Source organism: Ctenopharyngodon idella, chromosome 23 (assembly GCF_019924925.1).
Source record: "Ctenopharyngodon idella isolate HZGC_01 chromosome 23, HZGC01, whole genome shotgun sequence".
Taxonomy (NCBI): Eukaryota; Metazoa; Chordata; class Actinopteri; order Cypriniformes; family Xenocyprididae; genus Ctenopharyngodon; species Ctenopharyngodon idella.
Window position 1 is genome coordinate 17,374,075 of NC_067242.1, and position 22,611 is coordinate 17,396,685.

General features: G+C 37.3%; 1 protein-coding gene across 2 annotated transcripts in view; it reads right to left on the bottom strand.

Annotated features, from left to right (window-relative positions):
- Window positions 1–22,611, bottom strand: part of c23h8orf34 (chromosome 23 C8orf34 homolog) — a 103,340-nt gene that overhangs the window by 56,390 nt on the left and 24,339 nt on the right. For both annotated transcript variants that reach the window (XM_051881492.1, XM_051881491.1), the window contains exons 4-7: window positions 22,397–22,525; window positions 21,718–21,746; window positions 20,937–21,100; window positions 8,746–8,912 (exon numbers count right to left, since the gene is read on the bottom strand). In XM_051881492.1, coding sequence (XP_051737452.1) covers window positions 8,746–8,912; window positions 20,937–21,100; window positions 21,718–21,746; window positions 22,397–22,525 — 489 coding nt within the window. The remainder of the gene's footprint in view (window positions 1–8,745; window positions 8,913–20,936; window positions 21,101–21,717; window positions 21,747–22,396; window positions 22,526–22,611) is intronic.

Below are 22,611 nucleotides of genomic sequence, written 5' to 3' on the forward strand. Positions count from 1 at the left end.
GTGGTTAACTGTGCACAGAGACTATATATGATGAGTGGCCCCACATATATTTATCTCATATACAAAAGTTGTGAGTCATTTTCCACTGAGACTGCTTTTGTTGATTTGTTTATACACAGAACTTACTTTTTAGTGTCAATAAGCCCAAAATAAAAGGAGATGTTAGGTCATATTTTCGTAATGTTATGCCATCTATGTCAGCAAATGCACTTTGGTTCATTTTACTTAAAGTTCAAATGAAGAAAAAAAATTCTAACTAGCGTTTCCCTCTAGTGGTAAAAAGCTGACATTGACAAAGTCCATTTTGTGTCTAAATGAAGTAGTAAAATACAAAAAAAACCTTTTAAAAATATAATATAATATAATATAATCAGGATCTATATTTATGACTAATATTACTGACAATACTGAATAGCATAGTTCAGATTTTAAAATATTTTGGCCTGTAATTTTATGCCTTGAATATCCAAAACACATGGCATTTTTAAAACAGCACAAAATGTAAAAAATTTATATACTGAAGTATAAAACTCAATATACTGATATATATAATATCTTATATTGATATTATATATATCAATATATATATATAACTCAATATATTTATACTCATAATAACAATTAAAAAAAACTCATAACAATTAAAAATAAACAGATTAATTGTTAATCAAACTCATAACCAATAACATATATTAATATATGAACTACACAATAAAATGTTGCCGAAAATCAGAAGTTATTCGCCAGTTTGTCTTTAAAATGCCCGCCACTGAAGGTCATCGAGGTCAAAATACTTGGAGAGATTTATCGGTTAGTCATCTCAATGGCAATTATCTGGCTGGCTCAGGGTGCCCTGCAAGTATGAAATTTAAAATGCCATCTTTGTTTGTGGGCGCTCGTTCTGAACAAATTATTTTTGAGCCAGTCACCTTATTTGTAAATGCCATGTGACTAATCACTCTGGAGCCACAGACAAATTACATCATGACAACGTTAATTGGCTGATGGCACTACAAAAGTCCATTTATAAGTTAAAATAAATTTCATGTTTTTAAGAAGCACAGTAACTTCAAAATGGGCATCAATGGAGAAAGATTATGGGCAGCTAATGAAGTCATGTGATGCAGGTCACATGGTTTTGGGAAAAACTTTTGCTTATTTATATAGGGTGATTATTTCAACAACTCTAAAACCCAACCCTGTAAGGACTAAAAACTGTTACATTAAACATTGTGTCCAGTTGTGAGTGATATAAAACCATGTTCTAGGGCAGCTGTGGCCTAATGGTTAGAGAGTCGGACTTGTAACCTGAAGGTTGTGGGTTCGAGCCTCAGTACTGGCAGGAAATATAGGTGGGGGGAATGAATGAACAGTGCTCTCTTCCACTCTCATTACCCACAACTGAGGTGCCCTTGAGCAAGGTACCTAACCCCCAATCACTCCCTGGGTGCCACAGCAGAAAAACGCTTGCCCACTGCTCTGGGTGTGTGTGTGTTCAATACTCACTGCTGTTCTGAGTATGGGACACCATACTTGGGCCCCTGGTAAAAATTTCAGATAAAATTAAACAAACAAATAAATCTATGCACATCAAAACCACACTTATATAAAGCCTAATCACCCATAATAAAGTGAACACACATATAAAAAATAAAGGAGAAAAATAACTGAATTTAGAAGCTTTCCTCAGTTTTCCCTGAAGCTGAGTTATAATAAAAATGAAATTCATTGCAGTTTCACTGAACTGCCAGAGGTGCAAGACAATTAGAGCAGCACAGCCGTTGATTCCCTCAAGTGCCCAGTCAATATGTTCAGTAAACAGCCTGAGCAGCACCTCCACTGAATGCATTATAAATTGAGAAAAAAAAAAAGAGTGGGATGAAAACATCAGGTACACAGTTTCTTCATTAGCATAATTACACTCTTTTGAATCGAGTTAATTTCTCTATAGAGCATTTAGCACGCCAGAGAGGGTTTAAACGCAATTACACTATTTTCTCTGTAGAGATGGGCATCAGTGACTGATGGGTTCACAAATGAATCTCACAGCAATACTGTACATATGAGAATGCTGTTTATTTCAAACAGGAGGAGAGAAGAGGGTAGATGAGGAGGTTTAGAACAGAAAAATTGACAATAATACAATCTGACACAAAATGTTGCTCTGATCTCCACCACTAGAGGACAGTATTAGCACATGCAAACTTCAGATATCTTAGTTTGATATTTATTACACTCTCTAGTTACTGCACTCTGAATCCCACCTTACTAGTCATTAATAAACTAGATTTTACTTTACTTATAAAAGTGTTGTCGATTAGTCTTTATTATTATTAATGATAATGCTCAATGACATTCCAATATTATCAGTTTATACTGTACTACACTACCAGTCAAAAGTTTGGAATAATTATATATATATATATATATATATATATATATATATAGCTTATATAAAAGCTTAATTATTCCAAACTTTTGAGTGGTAGTGTAGATCTCCTTAAATATCCGAAATGGAATAACTTGAATAAATGCTACAATGTTTCTTATGTTCAGAAAATCTTTTAATAGGAACACATTTGTATTCTGATGTAATAATATTCCCAGCACAATCAAAAGGGATTAATTAACCACATGATAGCTGTTATGACCTTTACAGCTCTCTGTGATGATGCTCTAATGAGACCGAGGGTCACACTGTTGTCTGCTTCAGGTCAGAAGGGACCACAGGACTGACACAAGAAATGAGATCCAAAGACACAGTGTCTCACTCCCGTCTCGATGACTCTCTCCCATCTGTTCACAGTTTGTCTGACTTTGTCTGACAGAGCGTTCGATATGAGTGATGAGCCCATGCCAGCACCAGAACCCAGGAACTCCATCAGCCTGCAACTACTAAGAGCAGTTCAGCTAAGAACCACATATCCTTATTTCACTCTCTCCCATCAAATCAATAAGTCTCAAATCATCTGGAGTAAAATATCCCTTATATGACCTATTGTCTACACACACTGTTACAAAACATCTCTGCAAACTGTATCCACTATCTATTTAAAGCCCTAGAGCAAGGGCTCCACAGTAAGAGGAGTGTGTTTCTGTTAAGCAGGAAGTAGTGATGGAGAAATAAGGCATAGGCTATATTCAGAAGTATTACAATATTGTTGCACACTGTTTCACATAATACATTGTTGTATATTTAATTGGCAAGGGGAGTCTAGCCATCTTGGATAAATCTGATCAATTATTAATCCAATTTTGTGTAAAAACAAAACAAAAAAAAAAACACTTTTGGTAGTCGAAAGGGATGTAAAAAATGAATGTGCACTTAATATATTAAAGAAAATATAATTAATGAAATTATTTTTACATTCACAAGTATTATATTTAATACTTTTATTTATTACAAGTATTATATTTAATTCTGCTTTATAAAGACTAGGAAACAATTTATTTAAATTTGTTACCATTAAAATATCATACTTATATTTTCACAGTATTAATGAGTTTCTAGTCACACAGATTTTATATAGCTATATATTTATATATTATTTATGTGCAAATATATAGCTATTTTAGGCAGGGGATCATATCTGAAGTATATATACATATACAAAATATATACATAATGTGCACACACTATACATACTATACTATATACTTTAGTGATCTCCGATTCGCAAACAAATAGTTCTTTTGAACCGGTTCTTTTTACTAAATTGAATGAACCAGTTCATCAAATCGCACAGAACCATTTGAAACAGTTCGAGGCTCAAGTCAGCATGGACTAGATCTGCAATTTACTCAATCAAAACTCGCTTTCGAAAATGTGCCTGACAGTCACATGACCAGAAATGAGCTAATATTCCACAGTATATGATCCCATGATGCCGGATTTTGACATCTCATTCAGCAATCTCTTTAGTCCAACAGTACACTGAACTGAGAACAGTCTTTCGGACATATCTCACATGCGAGCTGTCTGACGATGGTTTCATAAATGGGGGGTGAAATGTATGTTTCTGATGTCTTTTGCTGAACAGCATAAAGTGTAATAAAAACATTAGAAATTTAACCAAATGGCAGTAGTTCTCAAGTCAATAGCAGTACACTGAATGCAGTTCTCTCTCGAGTCAAGAGTCGGTTAATGGTTACAACAGTTCTCAAGTCACCAGTCCACTAAACATGTTCGGACTCGGTCATGTCCGTGGAGAACCAATGAGCTGCTGATACAAACATGTGTGAACTAAGCATTTGACTCGAAATAGGGGGCGAAATGTAAGTTTCTTTATGGTTTCTCATGGTTTATTTGAAAAGGTGAGTAGAGAAACACTAGTTATTGGGTGCTTTAATAATAACATGACTGCATGATTACGTAAACGAACTGTTGCTGCTGTTTTTTTGAACTGGTTCATGGAAACGAACCATCTGAAAGAACCAGACATCCAATCACTAATATACTTCAGAATGAGTACTAGTAGTTTATAGTATACTATTCTGAACAAAGCCAGGCATCTCTTGCAGTTATTGGGAGTCAATTTCTTCTAATGGGTAAAGTGGCTTTCTAGCAGGCATTCAAGAGAGCATCTTTAATGATGGCAAGTGCAAATGGAAAGTTTCAGAGAGCTCTACAACATGCTCTCTTGGTCAAAGCAGTCAAATTAAACTTAATTAGTGGGAGTTTTAATGAGCAATTACTAATAGTCAGAGAAATTACTGGTAGAATGGTGGAGAACAGAAAAAGGTTGTTGAAATATCACTAAAGTATTCCCATCCCAACATCCCAGCTCTGCACGCCCTCTCTGCTGTTGCCTCAGAGCACACAAAATCTCATTATCTCCCAGCATCCTCTGCAGGAGAAAGCCTCAGTGCAGCAGATCAGCTCACCAGGTCGCTGCTAACAGACACACACAACCAAGGGCACACCGCACCCCACAAAAAAGCACAAAACGAAATCAGCTCCTCAGACAGGTCTCTGTGTGCAGTGTCAGAAGGCAAACTAGTACAAGAAGAACACAACTAGCACTTGATGAAAAGCTTCTTCAGTACCACTTTCGGGAATAAACGCTGATGCTTGAAAAGTTTATTTAAAGGGATAGTTCACTTCTTCTGTGGAGCACAATATTAGATGCTATACAAAATGTCTAGTCACATTCCAAGAGAGTGGATAGTGACCAGGGGCTGTCAAGCTCCAAAAAAGAGATTTGCATGAATTGTCTTCTGAAACAATAAAATAGCTTTGTGTGACAAAGACACCAAAATTAAAGGGGACCCATTATGCAAAATTCAATTTTGCATGGTTTGAACATAAATGTGTGTCAGCAGTGTGTGTACACAACCAACCTATAATGGTAAAAATCCACCCGCTTCTTTTTTATATTCCCCATAAATCATAAACAGTGTTTTAAAATGAGTTGTTTGCGTTTTCTATATATTGTGATGTCACAATGTAAAGGCCAATTCACACTGCACCAACAAATGCAGTCACCAGATTACAGCATGTCACTTCACAGACATTCTAATTCCAATTCTACATGTTCAATCGGCGAAAACGAGCTCTGGCAGATGCCAACTGACTCCGACAGGGGTAATATACTGATCCAACAAAAGCCGTTTGACCGTTGTGCTCGCGTCTCGCATCTTTACAGCGCAGGAAACGGCGTTCTAAAAACACAGTAGCCAAGTTAAATGAAGTTATTATAAATTATAAGCAACTTGTTTGAGTGCTTTTTTGAGACAATTAAGTAGGACTTAATGGACTTTATATGTAATTTCATAATTAATTGAAATATGCTAAAGTGTACTGCCAAATACAAACAAGCATTTATTACCATTTCTATTGAAACTTGTATGTGATGTATTTAAATATATTTGTAGCATGACAAGCATGACAAAACATTAGAACATAATGATTTACAATGTACTTTAACGTAAAACTTTTCATCTGACTATTACAAAGTGTACTTTAGTGTATTAGGAAACATAGCTGTGAAATTGTACACTTAAGTGGCCTTTTATTTAATTGATATTATATTATCCACAAGTACAGTGTACAGTTTATGTGAAACAAGTACAGTGTATCCCTTTAAAAGTGTCTTAAAACAAACAGAAATGCATCTTCTGCTTTCTAAAAGCTGAAACACTTCATATATTCAAGCTTTAATTCTATCAAAGTTTCAAAATGACAGATTTGCCACATGCAAGCCCAGGTTGCATTTTGTGTGGGAGGTTCTGGGTTACGTCTTACACCCATGCGGGGACCAACCTGCTAATACCACAAAGCTAAACTGTTACAAAGCTCTGGTACCTGAGGGGTGGTCTGGCACCAGCACAGAAACAAGGACTTAGGATGTCACGCTCATGTAATCATTGAAGCAGCAATGATAAATCATAGTGATTCATAGGGATTCTAATTGTCACAATCTGTTGACAATAGTATAATTCAAACCATGCCATTTGGCCTTGTTTTTCTGAGTATAATTTCATGAACATGCTGCTGTCTGCTTCCATTCTGTAAATAGTGGTTTATAGACACACATTTAAGGTATATGCTGTGTAATATATTGTATTTAAATGCAATTGCGCCGTCCTTGTGCTGTTACAATAACAGTCCAACAGAGGAGGGAGGGTGGGGGCTGTGGAGGAGGACACAGAATTGGCAGACAGGACAACCCAGGACGAAGGAGGAGCCAGAGAGGAGATGACGGAGGCAAAAACCATGGTGGGGCGATGATGGCGGGAGGAGCCGGGAAAGACACAAGAGAAAGAAGAGCTAGGTTGGGGCCCAGAGCACAGCCAGGATGAAGGCCCATGGCGGAGGCGACAGACTGAGACAGAGCTGATGGAGTTGGAGACCCAGGCTCAGCCGAAGAGCTGATGAGACCTGACGGCACATGTCCTGGAGGACTGAGGCAAAGCCGGTGTAACCGAGGACCAAGGCGAAAGGGTGGAAGGACGAAGCACAGCTCAAGGCACGGAAGTCCGTGGTGCAGGCAAAGTGACGACTGACCAAGGTGGAGCCAGAGGGATGAGGGAGCCCAGTGGAGCCGTGAGGATGATAGTCCCAGGTGGAGCCCAGGGGGCAAGAAGGTGGAACCAACTGGTCGAAGGGCCAAGGTGTAGCTATGGACTCGGTGGCCTGACAGGCGAAGACAGGGGATCTGCGCACCAAGGCGGAGCTGGCAACCGTAAGATTCGGATCAGTCGGCGGATCGGTGCAGCAGAGTGGGGTCAACAGAGGGGGAGCCGAGGGACTGAAGGGAGCCAGTGGAGGCAGGGCCGAAGGACTGGCTGTCTTTGGTAGAGGAGGTGGGAGAGTGAGGCTAGGTGGGATGACTGGAGATCCAGGAGACTTGGAGCTGGCCGGAACCAGGGAGGATGCAAGAGACTTGAAGCTGGGCAGGAACAGTGGAGACGTAGGAGACTTGGAGCTGGGCGGGACCAGTGGAGACGGGAGACTATGGGGATAATCCTCTCCTAAATCCTCATCATATATTACAGAGGTCAGCTGCAGATCACCCTCAGCGTCAGGAGTGTGGCCGGGGCTCCATTCCATTCCCTCAAACTCCATGAGCACACCAACTGGGATGGACGGTGTTGCTGGCTTACGCACCTGGTCAGACTTTCCATCAGGCTTGGGCTCGGGCTCCAGGACCGATGATCGGCACAGGCGTTTGTCTCTGGCACTGGCTCTGGCTCTTTGTCTGTGTTGGGCTCTGGCATAGGCTCCGTGCAGGGTGTGTAAGTATACAAAGCTGAAAAAATCTTTGGGTTCGTTCTGTGTTCTGTAACAGTTAGTGGTTGTATTAAAGTGCACGATGACGGAGTAGCAAAATAAACAGACTTTAATAAAGATCCTTAGAACACTCAAGGAATATAACCAAACATCCACGTAATACAAATACGACACTGAACAACGAACTGACAGAACTTTAAATACACAGAGAGAGCTATTGAACTAGAACAGAAACCATAGAAACAAACAAGGAATTAAAACTCAGGCAAACATAAACAGGGAAAGCCAAACTAAAACACAAAGAAACTGAACATTAGCCTGACAGTATGTTTGTCAATTGTATTGTAATATTTCTATTTAGCTTTAATGTTTTTTATTTCTTTTTTTAGTTTTAGTAATTTTAGTACTTAAAAAAAACGAATTAGAAATGTTGCCTTGGCTACTAACTGAACTAAATACTTTTTTTTAACAATAACAATACTGATACTGTGCAGTATAGTAGAATATAGTACAGTAGAATAATGAAGATTTATCAACACAGATTTATCAATACGTATACATGTTTTTGTGTACACAGCTGAATCTTTTGCGCAAATTTTCTTTTCAACGCCCAACTTTTAGTGAATGACACCCTGTTTTTAAGTGTTATCTTTGCCATACTACTAATTCAAAACGAACCACAAATGTCACTCAAAAACATGATTATACAATTAAAATATTATATTGGACTACATGTGAGTTCTCTCATCATTAAGTATGAAATCTTGTTAGTAACAGTGCAGATATATTTAGATGATACTGAATGTGCTTCTGCAATCAAAAACCATTCAGGACACAATTTAGACTGCAAATGATGCTTCAAAATCAGTGGTAATATAAGACCAAACACGGAACTCTGTTTGGTAATGCGTGAGAATATGATTGCTGTAGATTATGTGGTTATGAGGAGGAATAAGTGAGAAAAAGCAAGCGTGATATTTTGCTATCTCTTTGTGTGTGTATTTTCTCATTACCTAGCAGCTCCATGGCATCATCCTCATCTTCCATCTCGTCTTCAGTGACTGAGGGGGCCGAGTCAGGCATGGAGTCAAACGAGTCCTGAGACAACATGGCTGCCAGAAGTTTCTTGTGATTCTGTTGCTGCTGTTTTAGTCCTTTACCCTTACTCTCCATTTTCAAGCTGCAGACAAAGAAAAAGAGAAGAAACTCTTCTGAATATAGTTTTTAGCATCTAGAACAGTGGTTCTCAACCAGATGGCCAGGGCCCACTAGGTGGCCTCAGCAAACTTCCAACGGTGAGGGCAACGCATTTAAAAGCACACCACGATTCCAAGTCCATATGGAGGGGTGTAACTCCGCTTCCCCAAGCTTTAGCATGGATTTAGGGTCTAACTTAGTGAGACAGAGCTCACTCTCCGACATGGGCAAAAGACTACAGTGCAAGCACGGGTCCGTGATAGTTTCTCCCAAATGCTGAATTCCCAAACGGGATGAACAGACATCATGACTGTTGTCAGGGAGAAGAGTAGGACATAGCTTACATGTCAATGGGAATCCAGTGGCAATAGAAACGTGAGCCATGAACACTTCATTAACAGAAACCAAAAGGATAGAACCAAAAGGTTAGTGTCAGCAAGAACACTCACAGGAAAATTACAAAAATATATCCAAACTTGACAACTGCCTGCCAGATTGCACCAATGAGCACAGTGAGCAAAAGAGATTGAAGATTGACCTAATGTGGCTATTATCCTGGAGGCTCAGCCTACATCACTACAAGACTTTGTTGGCATATTATCTCGACTTAGCTGGTGCTGTGAAAATCTACTAGTGCTTAAGAACCGCCTCTGGCAGTCAGGAGGAATGAAACAGAACTATTGTTGTGGACAAAGGATTGAAAATGGTTGAGAACCACTGATCTAAAACACATTGTAGGTGTCAAGGTTTTGTGTTTATGGTAGTAATTTTAAGGCTTTTTGCTTATTTGAATTAACAGAGACTGTAGAGAGTGAGAATAATATCATTAGAAACAATGTGTCAAACATGAATTTCCCAACCTAGCACTATGGCTAGGCCACAGTTCCAACCTGTAGATGCATATATTTTATTAGCTTAATAATTTTTTAAGAAATACATCAAAGTGTCAAAAAAAAAAAAAAAAAGCTATTAAAGAATAGAAAATACTCCACTTATGTGATGTTGACTTTCTATTAAGACTTCAGGTAGGGCATGCTGTATAAGATAAGATAAACATTCTTTCAAAAACAACACCATCCTTCTCAACAAACATCAAGAGATAATATCTTTCTACTCTAAACTACATAACAGAGAAGAAGAAAACTGACTTAAAATCAGCTTAAATCAGTGGGCTGCTCTGTCAAAAAGTTCTCAGCCATATCAGCAACAGACTTCACACTCATTATCTTCCAGTCACACACAACCTTTCTTCCACAATTACTGTAAGTTCTACCTGTAATATGCTATGTACTCACTGTACTGTACAGTACAAAAAAAGGTTCTTTATAGAAGTTAAAATCTGCTATGGGGTAATTAAATGTAACAAGTCATGTAAAAATGTATCATTTTTATTGGATTAAACGTTTTATCAAACATTGATAATTTCCTTAATCTTTTAAACAACTGAGAAGATAGTGATCAAACTACATTTTTATAAAAAAAAATCACCTGTCAAGTTCCCGAATTTATGCTTATGAGAGTCAATTATGTATCAGGTATATCATCGTCTCTGACCTGATTCTCATGGCATGTTGAAGCCGCTCAGGCCACCATTTTCAACCTTTCCTCAGAAAGCGACAACATAGTCAAAACATCCGGTACCGTGGGTTTTCCAGGAAATGTGTATATTAGCTAGACCTCTGCTTCTCGTAAATATAACTGTGCATTGTGCACATTGTTTTTGACAGACATCGATGTTGTGATATTCAAATGATGTGGATATAAAAACAGATGGATCGTAAGGTAATAATTATGTATTTCTTAGCTGGCAAGTATTCAGTGATTGATGCCCATGGGTGTGTTATGTTTTTTTTTTAGTTCTAATATTCCATTATTACTCCTTAGCAGATGTTGACTCATTGGCATCTTCTATATGGTTCCATGAACCTTTAACGTCCATGGAAACATTTCCTTGCACAAAAGGTTCCTTATAATAGAAAAAAGTTCTTTAAATTACTAAAATATTTGATAATGTTAGTTTTATCTATATTACAAATCTTTAACACATTAAAAATAGGCAAGAAATAGGGTTCAGTCCTGGACCAAAAATACCAGATCAATTATTCCATTTTGAGCGAACTGATGGAGAAATAAATTGAATGAATAATGAACATATGCTGTTTGTCACATGTCGATACTGGCAAAATTATTCCCATGTCTCACTGATAAATAGTGACAAAAATAGTCTGCAGGGGTTTAATTTGATTGTTATCTTATTGGAATGACATTATTCACAGATAATTGAAAGGTTAAGGTGCTATTTTAATATCCTGAGCTGAACATTACTATGCTAATGGCTATGCTAATACTGCACATCCCTCTACTATGGATCATTTAGCCCTTTTCATCCAATTCCCAGCTCTCCTGTAGTGTACTACAGCATCAGCAATACTGAGACACATGTCCCAGTGCTCATAAACATTCGTATGAACAACAATTTCACTGTATGAAACACAGCAAGAAACAGAGAGTATCCAGAACAGATACTGTTTTCATTATGACTGTATCCTGCACTTGCATGTTAATATTTTTAAGCTTTTTGCTCTATTTCACAGTAGAGAAATGGGATAACCGGGATCGAGGCAAAACAAGCCAGATTTGAATATGAAATTCCTACATAAGCAATATGGCTCAATAACCACAGGCCACAGCTTCAAAAACAGCTAGTGTTTTTGTGGACATTTCGTGGACACTTTTAAGGTTCTTGGTGTACTGTTTAAATACCATGGTATATGAATATGGTAAATGAATCATTCAGGACCAGGATACTGTATACAATGGCATCTAAAAGTCAATTTATTCCAATACAAAGTATGATTAGCAGTGTTGGGGGTAACGCATTACAAGTAACTTAAGTTACATAATCAGATTACTTTTTCAAGTAACTAGTAATGCATTCCTTTTAAATTTACAATAAAATATCTGAGGTACATTTTCAAATAAGTAACGCAAGTTTTCTCATTTGTTGACTGACACCTCTCATCCCCATTTTGAGAGAAATTGGGAATAATTGCAGAGGCGTTGTGTGCTTTGATGATTAGTGACTTAAAAATCACAATGAATCTTTCATATTTCTTACTTATTTTATATGAAAGTTCCAGTTTTTTACCTTTTGTATAAACCTAAAACATTAAAAAGCCTCTAAAAGGACATGTTAAAAAATGAGATGAGCAAAAAATTAAATTATTTTCACAATAGCATTCAGAACAGTCTAACATACATCTACCGGGCAGTGTTTCAAATAAATACAAATGTTACTGTTACTGTAATGACAACTCTAGCTCAGGTTGGCTTAATTACATAGAGGTGGAATTAGTGACCTAATTAATCCTGTCATTTTGCTTAATAAGGGTCTTGTTCTAGTGAAGGTGAATATGGCAAACAGAGTGCAGTGAAGCACAGCTAATACAAATAATTATTTAGGAACAAGCTGCATAAATGGAAACATTCAATTTACTAATTTCCGCTACTGTCATGCAGAAGTGCTTGTCTCTCAGATGGGGACTGACCAGGGTTCAAATCATTACACTGTTTCAAACAATGAATCTGAGGCTGCGCTATTAAAATAAAATGTAAGTGAGAACATATTGCTTCAGATGAATGCAGTTCATTAAGCCCGTCTATAGCCTTGCATGAGTTGGTATGGCCTTGTGAAGCCTTGTTAGACAGAACTAAAGTTGTACTGCTGCCGCGTTCCTGTGGGATGAGAAACTCTCCACCAGCGTCCACCTGGCAGAACAGACTGTATCCACAGAAGCATTTGCTGCCCCAAAAAAGAAAAACAAGACCACAAAACCAAAACTAAGAATGAAGTAATATGGAATAACCGTGATGTAAATAGCTTGAAATTACACAGACCACAAGGGCCGCAAGGAGTCAACTGGCTGTAAATGTGAAGGCCATCTAAAAGGAATGGAGGAAAGATGGATGGTGATCTGGAAAGGTTAACCAAACAAAACACTGCATATAGGTCAGTATAAAGAGGGTGACCTATGTCATTCTCGGCTGCTGGCAGAAACCTCATGGCTCAAAATACACAGCAAATCTGTGTTTAAGTACGAATGATTTGAGAAGTGTAATGTAATTAGTCAGATGTGTGGTTTGCGCAGATTCACTGATCGCAGGTCAGCTGGTGGTTTAGCAGATGCAGCTTTTACAGATGGCAATGACACACAATGCTCATTAGCAGTGAACTCTCTGCCTCCTCTCTTGTATTTGCATATATAATGGCTACCTGCTTTATCTACATAAGACAAGCAAAGACTGCAAAATGTCATTTTCCTAAACTTATTTTCTGTATCCAAGTTTTAAAGTTCACTTTAAAATGAAAATGACCCCAAGATTTACTCACTCTCAAGCAATCCTAGGTGTATATGACTTTCTTCTTTCTGATGAACACAATCGGAGTTATATTAATAAATATCCTGATGCGTCCAAGTGTTATAATGGCAGTGAATGGGGGCAAAGTGTTTGAAGCTCAAGAAAGTGCATCCATCCATCATAAACGTACTCCACACGGCTCCGGGTGGCCTTTTGAAGCGAAGCAATGTGTTTGTGTAAGAAAAATATCCATATTTAACAAGTTATAAAGTAAAATATCTACGTCGCGTCAGTTATGTTTTTTTCATAAGTTGAATATGGAAGGCGTAGGACATAGCGTAGGCGTTTTGAACTGCGAGAGGCATTACACTTTCTTCATAAGTTGAATACGGAAGGCAGTCTGTCTTACCTTTCCCCCAACAGGGCTTAAAGCAGGCTACCCTACAAACAAACAAACATATATACATACATAAATACATTTATTTTTTTATCATGCCTAGATTTGAAATAACTAAATACAGTCTTAGTAATACAGGAGTTAAATCAGCAGGCTGCTCTGCCAAAAAGTTCTCATATTATTGCATATAGGTCTCATAATATAGGAGTTACTGGTCTAAGGTCAGAGTGTGGTATTCATAATAATAATAATATTCATAATAATTTAAAATATAGTTTTTTAAGGATTGACACTAATAATTCTGATAGATTCCTAAAGTTACCAGATGAATAAATGAGAATAAATTATGATGTTTTAGTCATTAACTACTTTTTAATTAATTTCTTGAGAAAACGTTTTACATGTTATAGAACATAGATTGATAATTGGCACGACATTACGTCCCCATGCCACGCCGTCCGACGTTCCCTCCAGAATTTCACATATCAACATACAGTTTGTCTTTGTTAGGGTACCTACCATATATAGTTTTGAGTGTTTCATTGTTAATTTTATGAAAGCTTCAAGTGCAGTTCATTGTTTGTCACGCTATACATGCAAATAGACGATGGCGGATACAAATTCTCCAGCAGCAGGCCTCTTCTGTACTTTCATTCGGCAACATTTCATTCATGCCACCTCGACAAACTCGGAGGTACTGGATGAGAGATGAGATGAGAGGAATTTGATTTGTGCCTTCTTGCTTGAAGCTATGCTGTCTTGTTTGCCATCAAACGGTTGACAACAGCCGTGTGTGTGTGTGCCCTGTCGCAAAATGCGGCAAAAACTCCCACACAACGTTAATAGTGTGATTAAAGTGTGTACATGTCTATAATGCACTTCGATAATGCGACTAAAATAGGAATACTCCACATGTCTTAATTTGATTTATTTATTTCGAGTATGACTTTAGCCAGATTAAGGTAATCAGAAATCGCAGTTTCTTAATCAGGTTAATATCAGAATATTATTGTCCACGTAAATGACTCAAACACTCAAAAAGATACTGGTTGCCACCTACTGATGCGATGATGTACAGTAAGCTACAAAAAAAGTCACTGTCTGAATGAATCTGTAAATAATCTCAATTAGTCTTCTTGGTCAATAGAATCAAACAAGTAAAGACACTCAGATGAATCTAAATTTCTATGAATCATTCATGCTCAGTTCTGCAGTATTTTTTTATTTTTCTTGAGTCAGTCACCTGAGCTGTAATTGCCAAATGACTAATCATTCTGGAGCCGCGGCAAATAAGGTCATTATAACACTAAATGTCTGATGTCACCACAAGAGCAGTCCCGGGATCGACCAGCCCTTAATCAAAACTAAAGCAGGCACATTAGGGTCGTGAAAGTGTCAAACGCTCCCAGCTGAGTATACTGTACATCTGAGCATGTCTTCAGCTGGAACCCTGCAGTGAGAGTGGGTTGATGGGGATGTTTATGAATGTAAGAAGAGAGACGTGGAGCGTAGGAGTTCGATGGAAGCAGAAAGGGAGGGGAGAAAAGAGAGAGAACGAGGGGGTTATGCTTTATAATATGTTGCCTGTGTGTAAAGGGAATGGGAGTGGAGTCCCATACTGGGGCTTTATCATCTCCAAAATCAGTCACAGTAACCCTTTCCAGCATCCACCTCTGCCTCCCCTAATTTCCCAGCAGCCTCAACACTCTCCCAGACGTCCTCCACCGTCTGTCTGCAGCACCCGAAGACTGACAGCTAAGGAGAGCTTTGCTGTTCTAGGGTGAGGTTTTGAGGGAAAAAGACAGCATTTTGTTCTAGAAGAGGGAAGGCGGTGGTCATTATAAAGAGCAGCTGCCGTTTTCTTCCTCTATGTCAAAATACAGAACAGGTGTTGAAAACAGCCATGCTGTGTTTCAGCATGTGTGCGGGGCTATTGGGAAGATTTGTATCCCCTACTCATGGGGTTTTAGATCTGCAGATTCATGTCTTGAATGACATAGCAAGGTTTGAACAAGGGCTGTCATTATAATGTGTTTATATTAAATGCAATCCAAAACTGCAATGTCATATGAACAACCAGTCAGTAACTACACTGACTTAAGTCTCACAATTAAATGTTAGCGGTATGTGATTGATTCACTAAAAATAACTTTTTTTGAAAAAAGTCATTCTTTCTGAGATCAGACTGTTTGAGCTCTGTGTTTCTAATTCATTTAAAAAAAAAAAATAATTAATTTAAAAAAAAATAATAATAATTCATAAGAGTAATTAGTTTGGAATTTGCACTGCACTGGTTGTGCTGTTTGTTTTTGATTAACTAAAAAGAACCGGCTCATAAGAGACCTTAGCTTAGGAATCAAAGTACACTGATCATGCTGTATGTTTTTTATTCAACAAAAAGAGTCATAAGAGTCATTTGATTGGGAGTCGAACAACACTGGTTGGCTTTTTGTTTGTTTGTTTAGTCATTAAAATGAACCAACTCATAAGAGTCATTCATTCAGGAGTCTGGCTACACTGATTGTGCTGTATGTATTTGATTAACTAAAACAACCAGTTCATAAGAGTCATTTGCTCAGGAATCGAAATACACTGATCGCTCTGTATGTTTTTGATTCACTAAAAAGCATTTAAGAGTAATTTGTTTGGGAATCAGACTACACTGGTTATGTAGAATGCTTTTGATTCACTAAAAAGAACCATTTCCTAAGAGTCATTTGTTCTATAATTAGACTACTATGGTGGTGTTGTGGTGCCTCTTTGAAAATTATACACTTTTGATGTAACGTTAACATAAACTTTTGTAACTTAAATATCCCTAGTACTCCAAGTACTTCAAGTACACTACCGTTCAAAAGTTTGGGGTCAGTAAGATTTTTTTTTTTTTTAAAGAAATTATTAATTTTATTTAACACATTAAACTGATCAAAAGTTACAGTTGTCTGCATCAGCAGAAGAATGCAAGTGCAAGAACCAATAATAAAAGTGAATGTTGCTACTCAAAATACTATAAAATAATTGGTTTGAGTAGGACAAACTTAAATTAAACAAATTAGTTCAGTTAAATGAACTATTATGAGTATTTAGAACTTTCTTTTTCTTTTGAGTTCACAGCACTGACATATTTAAAGTAAACTGAACTGTTTCATTGTTTTGAGTTGTATGAACTCATTTCTTTTAATTTAGACTAACTTAAGTTTAACTGAAACTGGGCTTTCTATTTCCCAGCATGCTTTGCCCATGGCACTCGAAAGGGAGAGTAAATGCTAAAATTAAGTGTTATATAGGCTGTTTCTCAATATGCGTTCTTAAGCGATCTTGCGTCCTTGTGTTCTTGCTCTACGTCATCATCAACCGTCGAAGGTCAATTCCAATACTCAAGAACGCAAGAACAGAGGACGCATTAAAGTACCCGGATGTGTTCTTGATATCGAGGATGCATCAAATGCAGACTTGAGAAAATTGAACCGTTAAAAATCCCAAAAGACGCTGCGGGCGGTCAACGTACGGAAGCCTGCAAGCTTTAAACTTCTCGTTCTCACGTGTGAGATTCCCGCTACAAGCTTGCAAATACGTGACGGCTCGTGAAAGTAAACATTTGTCCGTTTGTTTTGCTTAATTTTAATAAAGTGATAACCTGAAGTAAGCCTGCAGTATTTTTATTGGCATATAAAAAATAATCTTAACATTGACAAAGCATATAACACAAAGGATACTCATTTTCATAAATACATGCGGTAAAATAAACAGATTATATGAGAACAATGTCTATAATATTATGATAGAAGTCTTTTAATAGGTTATGACATTTGTTTGTGATGTTATATTGCATTTTTATTATGCATTAGCCTGCTACTTATAATATGCTGGAAGGTCAGTTGAGCAACAAGATCGCAGCACATCTCAATTCTCACAAGGATGCGTTCTCTGTCCTCGCATCCTTCTGAGTTTGTTCTTTCAAGGTCGCCTGGCAAGACCGGACTCCACGAGAACGCAAGTCCGTTCTCTGCATTCTTGGAATTGAGAAACAGCCATAATGTTTTTTGAGCAAGATTAATGGTAAGGGAGATTTAGTAGTGATTCATGTTTTGTTATGCTAATTTAGAAGGGTTTCTGTTAATGTGGGTTTTTGAGAGTTATCATCATGATGACAAGTTGCGCATGCTGCTTGATTTGAGAGCAGGTAAGTTACATGTTTAATGTTGCTGTACTCATTCTGTAAGTGTTATACCATGCTACTGATAGCATGTTAACAAATTAGCAAGTTGGCATTTTCTGAATTAGTTTGTTATAGCTAGCAAAATATTTAATTTGAGATAACCTGATAATTTTAAGTTAAATGTATAAATAAGTGTACTCAAATATATCAAGTTAAAAACAATAAAAAAGTACAAAATAAAAATCTTACTTGAACTTTGATTTTCTTAACTTAATTTCTCATTCAACAATTTTGAGTTCTGACAACTTATTAGGGTTTACAGTAAATAACTCATTTGATTTGCAAAAACTCAAAATAAAAAAAGTTAATTAACTTAATATTTTAAGTTAGCTAACTAACTCAGTACTTTAAGTTAGGAGCAATTAACATGCATGAGTACTACAAACTCAAAACTTGGTAGTTCTGCTTACTTAAAATTGGGAACATCATAACTAAAAAAATTGATGTAACTGATTACCTCAAATTGTTTGAGTTAGCCCAACTTATTCGGGTTTACAGTGTACACCAATAAAAGTCAGTATCATATACCCATACGCATCTTCATGACACCCTAATAAATGTGTTCAGTAAAAATCAATTCACTACTCAATCTTTTGTTATTAAAACCAGTATTATCTAGCATCAACTGTAATGAACTGCTGTACCTTCAAATGTCTAAATATCAGTTATAAACAGTAGGAGAACAATGTTAGAGGAGAATGTGTTTACTCTTGTAATGATTCATCCATTGATGAGGACAAAGGCTAGAGATCACAGCAGCCCATTGCCTTCGTTCTCTGTAATGAAAGTCTCTGGCAGCGCTTGTGCACTGGGGACGTCTGCGATATCGACCGAGGCTCCATAATTTACTGTAATCAAGTGAGAGAATATTTTAATGGAATGAAGTCTTTTCTGTCAGCCGGATTCTGAATATGATTTATTATTTAATATCTGATCCTTTCTAATTAGCCGCATTCTCTGCGGCCAGCCTCTGCCCTTCACTCAAACACTAGCCAATTAAAATCACCCTGGTAACGTCTTTAAAGGGTCAAGGAGCTGCAATTGCTGTTTTAAAGATATAGCTGTGTTGTGCGTACACATTCAAAGAACATCTCCCCTCGAGGGATTTATGTGGGGTTACCAGAGGCTATAGCATCCTTTGATTAGAAAACCTGACAAAAGCTTTATGGAGATATTTAGAGAAAGTACATTATGGAGTATGACATATGCTTTATTAAACTCTGGCTCATATTATTATGGCACTTTTTATCTAAATAAATTTCCTTATCTTCTAGAACAAATAAGAATGTGATGGGATGTCATAATCTTTCCTCACAACAACTTGGAAGGAGCAAGTAAAATGCAGAGAAACACATTCATAAGCCACGTTTCCACCGCAGGAACTAGGGACTTTGTGGTGGTACTCTGTGTGTTTCGACCGCAGGAACCAGGATCTAAATGAAGTTCTGGGTAAAAATTTGCCCCTCAGAAAGTCCCTGCTTGTGAGGTAGTACTTTTTCAAAGTTCAGGAACTTTTGGGGGAGGGACTTAGGTGCTGAACATGCTGATTGGTTGAGTTCACGCAGCATTTTGATTGGTTGACACGCAGCATTTTATTTCAACCACCATTTTTAAAAGTCTGTTGCGGTGCGTGCAGCAAGAGCTGTTTGCTATTCAAATCAACAATGGAGTTTGAAAAATACGACTAATGGACCCACGACAAGGTTCAAGATTTATTAAACTTATATGCGGAGGGCGAAATCCAGCGGGAACTGGAAAGTTGTGCGTAGTCCCACGTCACCAGACTTAATCTTCACGGTACTTTAGACCGTGATGGAAATGCAGACAGCAACAGGTCTGGGGGAAAACAATTTCCTGGGACAAATTGTTCGGGGTAATTTCGGTGGAAAAGTGGCTATACAAATACATCTCTCAAATGGGTAAGCTCAATCTCTTAAAAGGGTTAGTTCACAAAAATCACTTACTCACTCTCATGTAGTTCCAAACCCAAAAGACTTTCATTCATCTTCGAAACACAAATGAAGATATTTTAAATTAAATCTGAGAGATTTTTGTCCCTCCATTGACAGCTATGCAACTACCACTTTTTCGCTTTAAAAAGTTTATTAAGAGATCATAAAACTAATCCATATAAATTAGGTGGTTTAGTCCAAATTTTCTGAAGAAACACAATCACTTTATATGATGGACAGATTGAATTTAGGGTTTTATTCACATATAAACATTGATTAACGAACATAAACAGAAGCTCAACCATACATGCTTCACGTCCAAGAACAAACCTCATTGGTTCTTGCGGAAGTTCAAACGTGCTGCGTAACACGAGAATGAACCTCATTGGTTCTCGCACATCAAGCAAGCATGATTTAGCTTCCATTTACCATAACTGATGTGTGTGTTGATGAATGTTTATATGTGAATAAAAGGCTAAATCAAATCTGTTTATCATATAAAGCAATCGTGTTTCTTCAGAAAATTTGGACTAAACCGCACAATTCATATGGATTATTTTTATGATCTCTTTATTAACTTTTTGAAGTGTCAAAGTTGTAGTTGCATAGACTGTCAATGGAGGGAGAGAAATATCTTCATTTGTATTTCGAAGATGAACGAAAGTCTTACGGGTTTGGAACAACATGAGGATGAGTAAATGATTTCAGAATTTTCATTTTTGGGTGAACTAACCCTTTAAATTCAATGAAACTGGATGGGGACCAAGGGCTGTCAAGCTCCAAAACTACAAAAATCCACCATAAAGTATCATAAAAATAATCCAATATAACAGCTTAAATATAAACTTTTAGTTGTTATTCACTGCAAATCGTGCTTTTAAAACTAGATCCTTTCTTATTAGGATGATCATTTATTTCCATTGTATGGAAAAGAGCAGCTTGGATAGTTTGCTAAATATCGCCTTTGTGTTCAATGAAGAAAAGTAATCATAAGGATTCCAAAAAACATAGGAGTCAAGTATCATTTGTTTGCAGATGTTGTTTTGTTATCTATTCCATCCATTTTTAGGTGTCACTCACCTTCCAACAGGACTGTTGTCTTTGCTCGCCCAACCCTCAGTTTTGGCTCTTGGGACTGGGGGCTGAAGCATCTCAGCCGCAAGGGGGTCAGAATCTTCCTCCTCACGGCCCACCCACTCGCCCACCACCCGAGGCCTCAGTACGGAGTTATACGTCTGAGGGTCCTTTCAAAGGGAGGCCAATGTGTGAAGAGGAGAAAAGGAGAGAGGAATGGGCAGAGATGTAAACATAAAACAATTTGTGGTTATGCAAATGAGTAATCAATTACAGAGGTGATAATTAAAGGGCTGATGTTAAAATATGACTCATTATGTGTGGCCAGTCATTTTTACAGTGAATAGATTTTAATAATAGAGGTGAGGCCCATGGTGAGCAGTAATAAAAATTCAGCTTTGACATTACACGTTTGCCGTAGTTTATCAGCAACAGGCAGTTATGAGAAAACGTCCTCTATAATGGTAGTAGAGGAAGAAATTCATTTGCATTAATAGCTAAATGTTTTAATATTCATTTAAAAGCCAAATTGGGAACAGAGGGAAGCCTGGGCAAATGGCCAAAAACACACAGGTTATTAAAGTTTAAAAACTGTACTGTATTCAGAGAAATATGACTAGGCAGATGTTTTAGCTTGGTTCTCTATTCATCTTTTTGATTTCTATTTGAGTCTTCACAGAAACTACAATCTAGGCTTTTTTCATCTCCTAAACAAATCATTTACAATATTTCATTTCTATTACTGCAAGACAGCATACCAGAAAAAAAGAAATAATAAGCATCATACCAGGTCAAAGTCATCAGAAACAGCAATGCCTGTCAAAGGAAATAATTCACAGATCAATGCCAATTAGTTATTGGACACTCTAAATTAGAGGTTCTCAACTGGTTTTCAGGACTCCCAACACAGTAATGCCCATTTAATGTTGTCTGGAAAGCATTTTCTTGAAGTTTTAGTATTTTTTTAATTATTATTATTATTATTATTATTATTATGTATTATTATGTATTATTATTATGTACAGTATTTTATTATTTGCTTTTGGGATTGTTTTCTTCCTGGTGTCAGAACTTGAGACTCAATTTGGGGTAGTAACCCACCAGTTGAGAACCTTTAGCTGCAACACAATGAGCTTATTTTAAAATATTTATAATAAATATACAAATTCCAAAAGCTAAGTATAAACAATGCTTCAACAGCAGACAAATTACAATATTCAGTTTATTCCTTAAAGGCCAATTCACACTGCACTAACAGATGCTGACCAATGCTGACAGTCACCAGATTACAGTACGTCACTTTTCTATCACTCCAAGACCATGTTCAACATGTTCAATCTGCAAAATCGAGAGCTAAGAGACACCAACAGATGCCGACGGGGGTCTGTTGCCGTCTGTTGGTGTCCGTGCAGTGTGAATTGGCCTTCCACTGCTGTATTGCACTGGATAGTTGCTGGTTCACTCACTGCGGGACAGATTCTCCAGCGCTTTGCCAAGCTTCTTGCTCTCCTGCAGTATGTGATTGAGCTCATTAAAGTCTCGGCTCTCAGGTTTAGTCCTCCAGTCCCAGGTAGGACGCAGTATTGAACGAGGCACTGCAACATAAGACAAATAAAATGCTTTCAAAAAATGAAAAAGCCAAACATGCCTCATGTACTGTTCAAACATTAAATTCACAATG